The sequence below is a fragment of the Microtus pennsylvanicus genome, chromosome 1 (genome assembly GCF_037038515.1).
Source record: "Microtus pennsylvanicus isolate mMicPen1 chromosome 1, mMicPen1.hap1, whole genome shotgun sequence".
NCBI classification, from domain to species: domain Eukaryota; kingdom Metazoa; phylum Chordata; class Mammalia; order Rodentia; family Cricetidae; genus Microtus; species Microtus pennsylvanicus.
The window spans coordinates 146707014-146713006 of NC_134579.1; the positions used below are offsets into that span (position 1 = coordinate 146707014).

Below are 5993 nucleotides of genomic sequence, written 5' to 3' on the forward strand. Positions count from 1 at the left end.
ATCCCAGCACTCGGGAGGCAGAGGCAGGCGGATCTCTGGGAGTTCGAGACTAGCCTGGTCTACAGAGCTAGTTCCAGGACAGGCTCCAAAGTCACAGAGAAACCCTGTCTCGAAAAAAAAAAAAAAGAATTCTTCCTCAGAAATTCTAGTTATAGACATAACTTACATTAAAAACCTGGCACGTTAGTTGAGGGTCACATGCAAGAGGATGAAAAGGCAGCTGTGGTTTTCTGTACCTTCCACGGAGACTTCTTTCTCCTGGTCACTGCAAGAAGAAACCTAAGGCAATTTCTGAGAATTACGAAGCAGGGAGCTCTCTTCCCTTGCCGAAGCCGGACCCCAGGACCCCAGCCGTGGATTAGTACCGTCTGACCTGGCTGGCTCCATAAAGCAGGGACAGAAAGTGAACAGCCTCTTCTCATACTGGGTGGTCTGGCGTTGGACAGGGGATCTTCTTGGGGTTCCTGACTCACTTGGGGTGCCCCAGAGCCCCTCCTCTTGGCTGGAGGGCTGATGGATCTTCCTATGAATGATCAGCTGAAACTTCCAGTCAAAACTGCACCCACAGTCCCGGCAGAAGTGGAGCCGCTGGCCTGCATGACTCTCTCTTTTTTTTTAATATTTATTTATTTATCATGTATACAATATTCTGTCTGTGTGTATGCCTGCAGGCCAGCAGAGGGCACCAGACCCCATTACAGATGGTTGTGAGCCACCATGTGGTTGCTGGGAATTGAACTCAGGACCTTTGGAAGAGCAGGCAATGCTCTTAACCTCTGAGCCATCTCTCCAGCCCGACCTGCATGACTCTTGCGGTGGATGACCAGCTGTGACTTCCAGCTGAAGCTGCGCCCGCACTCCACGCATGCATAGCCCCGAAGGCCAGTGGAGTGCCCAATGGCTGGCTCCCGGTGCACCTGTGGTGGCCTTTCCAGGCCTGACCCACTCAGGTGTGTGCGATGGTGGATGACGAAAACAGACTTCCAATCGAAGCTGAGGCCACACTGCTCACAAGTATACAGCTTCCGAGGTGCAGGCCTAGCAGGGGCTTCCAGCAGCGGTGAGGGAGATAAGGCTGAAGGGTCCTTACAAGGGCTCTGGGTCTCATCACTTGGAGAGGATGTGCAGGCTTGAACAAGCCCTGGACCTGCAATGGCTCCCACTTCTGGGAGATGTCTCCTGAGGGACTCCGGTCCTGTGGCATGAGCTGGCCTCAGCTCAGACTCAACTTGCACATCTGGCTCTAACAGCGGCAGGCTTGCTGGGGTGGGGAAAACGTTCATTTGGGGGCTTGGTCACACGGGGACTTGCACAGAAGAATGGGGGTGGGTACCTCCTGGTAGGAGAGATGCAACCAGATGCTGGGTCACTGCACCCTGGAGCCCCAGTGGGGGCCTAGCGCATGCAGGGAGGCACGTGGAGGATGGGGCAGGGAAGACAGGGCAAAGAGCCATTGAACCTCACCCTGGGACACCACTGTGCCGTACTTCTCCAGCATCACGCCCCAGTACAGCTCTTTTTGTGATGAGTCCAACAGGCCCCACTCCTTCTGCAAGGATGTAACCAGTCACCGCCTCTCCCTCCCAGCCTCACATCCTATCCATCACTCAGTGGGTGACAGGCTACCTACTCTCCAACTGCAGCAGGCTAAGGACCAAGTCAGACTGGGTCAGCTTTCATCTGTCACCTGTCCTCTCCGTGGCCTGTCTCAGTGATGGCCAGACATTGTGGGTGGGTTTTCAACAGGTCACTAAACTGTGCAGGCTGTGCTGGCAGGAGAGTAAGAGGCCAGGCGACTACCAGGATTCAGTCACTTCCTGTCAAGACTGGTTAACAAAACTGAAACTTCCTTGGGGTGAGAAATTTCTTCTTTTGGCCTTTATTGGGGTGTGTACGTGTGAGACTGGGTCTGAGTAGCCCAGGTTGGCCTCAAACTCACTCTGTAGCTGAGGATGACTTTAAACTCCTGACTTTCCTGTCTCTACCTCCTGAGCTCTGGGATTATGGGTGAGCAGTACCATCCCCAGTTTATGCAGTGCTGGGGATACAGCCTAGGACCTTGTGCATGCTAGGCAGATACTCTACCAGCTGAGCTACATTCCCAAAAACCTTTATTTGTTTTGTTTTGTTTTATTTTATTTTATTTAGAAAGAGGGTGAAGGAGCCAGGCATGGCAAGAAACACCTTTGATCCCTGTGCTCAGAGGCAGAGGCAGGCATATTTCTGTGAGTTTGAGGCCAGTTCTAGGACAGTCTGAGCTGTGTAGAGAGATGCTGTCTCAAAACAAATGTAACAAAACAAAAGCAAAAAGGTTAGGGCAGGATAACACCAAGGTTAAGATAATGAGGAATTTCAGGACCCTGAAGACTTGAGGAGGCAACCATGATAGAGAAGGCTCGGGAGTTTTGTGCCAGCTGGTTTAGGCAAGGTCTGAAGAGGGTGAATTTGGTGGCAGGACGGGGGCTTACCTATAACAGCCTTCCCAAGCAAAGAATTCCTTGCCTAAAAGATCTACCTTCTTCCCTGCCCTAAGATCTGCCATATAGGTCTTTGGTATGTTGGAAAAAATAACCCCAAAGCAAATCTGGAGGAAAAGGAAGTGAATGCCACAGACAGGTACATCTATAGGTGATGCTGGCTGGAAGTGAGAACACCAGAGAGGGATCCTAGAGGGGTTTCTTAATCTTGAAGCACAACTTAACTAGATATCCTATTGAGGAAGGGCGCTCCCACCCAAGTGGAGGGGCTCAGGAACAGAAAGAACCTGGAGAGGCCAAGATCCCTACTCCCACTCCACATTAACTATGCACACTCAGGTGAGGGGCTTTACACTAAGGTTCCAGGTCACTGAACTTTGAGAAGAACAGTAGAAGGGACTTGAGGCATGCTCAGGGAGAATGTCTTGATCTGCTTTCAGGAATACAGGAATCCTGCAGTGGCAATCTCCTTTCCACCTGCATACACAACAGCTGGCCCATGGCCCCTGGGTATTGCAAGCCTCTCCAGTAACTGGCTTCTCTGGAGGCAAGTAAGCCATGTCCACCAGTTCTGGCCACTCTGGACCAGGCATGAACCTCAGGCCTAAATCTTTTCCAATGAGAGACTACCAGTCTAGTCTTCAGCTCTCAAGACCTGCTGGGAGGGAAGTTATTTACTACTCAGAAGTAGTAAAACAAAACAAGACACAGGAGTCACTGGCAGAGGAGCCTACAAAACCACAGGGCAGAACACAACCATAATACACTTCCCCTCCCACAGCCATGGCCTGATTTTCCTGCTGGAGGCTGCTTACCTGGATCCTTCCTGGATGGAAGGCTGTGGAGGCTGGTTCCTGGTGTCCAAGATGTCCCTCAGGCTTCTGGGCTGGAAGGAGAGGGCTTGGGGATACTGAGAAAGATAGGCAGATGGGAAAGAATGTCAAGCTGCATTGGCCTTGGCCTGCCTCTGTCACATGACATAGTGGGAGGTCAGCCTTGTCTCGTTGCTCCATAGGAATCCAGCTATATAGTTTCTCCAGGGTCCCCATCGCAGCTGCGGACATCCAGACTTATTTCAGGAGTCTCAACCCTGACACAACCTCTCTTAGGCTATCCCGCCCCACAACACACACACCCAGGGATTTGAAATTTTGATGCTGCATCCTCTCACCCATCTCCTGTCCATCAGCATTGGCTTCCTCCTTCACACCGCAATTGATCTGGGTAGCTCTGTCTAACCCCACATCCTGTGCCGCCCCTGCAGGACCTGCCTCAGAGGACTCTGTTGCTACTGAGAGGTGGTGGCTCTCTGAAGACTCCTTTGTCTTCTGGACTGTAAGAAGCACCTTTGGCTTCAGGATGTGGGCTGTGATCTGAAGAGAAGCATGTCACAGGGGTTCTACCTCCAATCTATCCCGCTAAGAAGCTGACGTCATTACACTCACCCAGCTCAGCAGCTGCCCAGGATCATGCTGCAGCTCCTCAACCAGGGCTGCAGCCTCCTCAGGGCTTCTTGGCTGCTGCCCTCGCACCCAGGCCTGGATCTCAGAGGGCAACACACCAAGGAACTGCTCCAAAACCAGCAGCTCTATCATCTGCTCTTTAGAGCATGACTCAGGGTGCAGCCATTGGTGACAGAACTCTCGAAGCCGGGACAGCGCCTCTCGGGGCCCCTCTGCCTCCTCATAGCAGAAACCCCGGAATCGGAGTCGTGCAGCCTCAGGCTCCTCAATGGTGGTGTTGGAGTCCCTGAGGGATACGTGTGAGGGACCCAGAGGAGATGACATTCTTGTTTTGAAGGGTCTTTGGGAGCTGACAAGAGGGACCTACAGAAAAGGAGGAATGAGAGTGTCACCTAAGGCCAAAGACACACACCAGACCCTTCCTAGAAGCCAGAAAAGAGAACCCTGAGGCCAGGAGTGCTTCAAGGAAGGTCATGGGAGGTGCGAGCTTATAGCAGTTGAGACCTGGGGGATGCCTTGATGTAAATGCCTGGGTGGAAGGTGTCCATTCTAGGACACTGCAAATGGCCAGCTCAAACATTTGGGTACAACAAAGGACTACTGGAACATGAAGGTGGCTCCCCCAGCACACAAACCATCAGGACAGAGATAGGACCGTCATCCAGGGTAACCTGAGGCTTCAGGCAGAAGGCAGAAGAGTTGGCTCTGAGGTCCAAATACATCACCTGGGACAGAGCTGAAAGCCTGGGTGCACTCTCAGGGACCTATATAGGCATGGTGACACTGCTCGCTGATCACAGCCTAACTGTGGATGCCTCACGTTGCCCGTGAAATTCCCAAGCAAAAGACAAACCAAACAGCCCTGTATTGTGTGGAGTCACAAACTGGAACCTGCGTCCCAGTCCTTAAGAGGTTCTGGATTGAAACCGGCTCTCCTGGGGCACCTGTCCTCTCCAGGAGAACTTTAGAGTTGGGGATGTCGGAAAGGGAGAGTCCCGGTGTTTTGTGTTCGAAGGCTGGGGGGCGCTCCTGGAGCTCGGGATGCCATGAGAAGCTGCGCCTTCCCGACCAGGAGTGCACACACCTCCAACGCCTCCGGACGCACCAGGAGCTCAGGGCACTTCCGGGAAGTGACACCGCGCGTCCCACCGCCACTCACAGAACGCCCCTCCTTGCTCGTTACCCTACCGGTCTGGCCAATCCTGCGCCTGCTCCACAGGCACGGCCCCCTCCGCTCGGACTACGTCTCCCGTGAGCCTCAGCAAGGACGACAGCGCGTTTCCAAGGCCTCTCACGCGCGAGACGTTTCGTTTCTGTCCTTGAGCCCGCGGTGCCGCCGCAGAGTTCCGGGGGTACCCTATTTTGATTTGGCAACCGTTCTGCCTTTGCACCCCAACCGAAGGACTCACCCACTGCGGACCGGACTGCGGGATAACCTCCTTGCGCATGTGCACAGCGGACCTGGTTTCTATTGGCTGGTGAGGTATCCTGACCAATTAGAGCTGGCGCTCAGCTCCAGAAGGTATCGTCGCTCCGTGTGTCGCCTAGGTAACAGCCAGTGCACAGCCCTTGCTGTTCCCAAAGCAACACTGTAAGCGTCGCCCTAGGGCGGAGAAGGCCTAGGTGGCTGTTCTAGACGATCCCGGTGGGAGACAGTGTTGGGTGAGGAAGACCCAGTATGGCCTCTGTTACACCCCCTTAAGCTCCCGGGATATTGTGGGGGCAATAGGCCCATGGGGTGGGCAAGCGTTCAGAGGAGGTAATCGTGATTACCCCCTCACTAACAGTCTTAGATAACAGTACTCCAAATGAAGATGGAGGTTTCTATCTGAGATAATGGGACACACTTAACCTTTAATTTGGAGGCTGCAGTTAGACAAATTGACCTATATTAATTTTTGGGAAAAAAGCTTTTTAAAAATAAGTTAATGGGGCTGGAGAGATGGCCCAGAGGTTGGGAGCACTGGCTGCTCTTCCAGAGATCCTGGGTTCAATTCCCAGCAGCCACATGGTGGCTCACAGCCATCTGTACTGAGATCTGGCGCCCTCCTCT

General features: G+C 53.1%; 1 protein-coding gene across 1 annotated transcript; it reads right to left on the reverse strand.

The window, feature by feature from the left end:
- Positions 1 to 428: 428 nt before the first annotated feature.
- On the reverse strand, positions 429 to 5388 carry Znf446 (zinc finger protein 446). The gene is given in 7 exon segments (XM_075991837.1): positions 429 to 1261; positions 1465 to 1546; positions 3293 to 3387; positions 3649 to 3850; positions 3923 to 4303; positions 5129 to 5322; positions 5325 to 5388. Coding segments are annotated over 7 exon segments (1584 nt in total). The 3' UTR covers positions 429 to 695.
- Between the last annotated feature and the right edge of the window lie 605 nt (positions 5389 to 5993).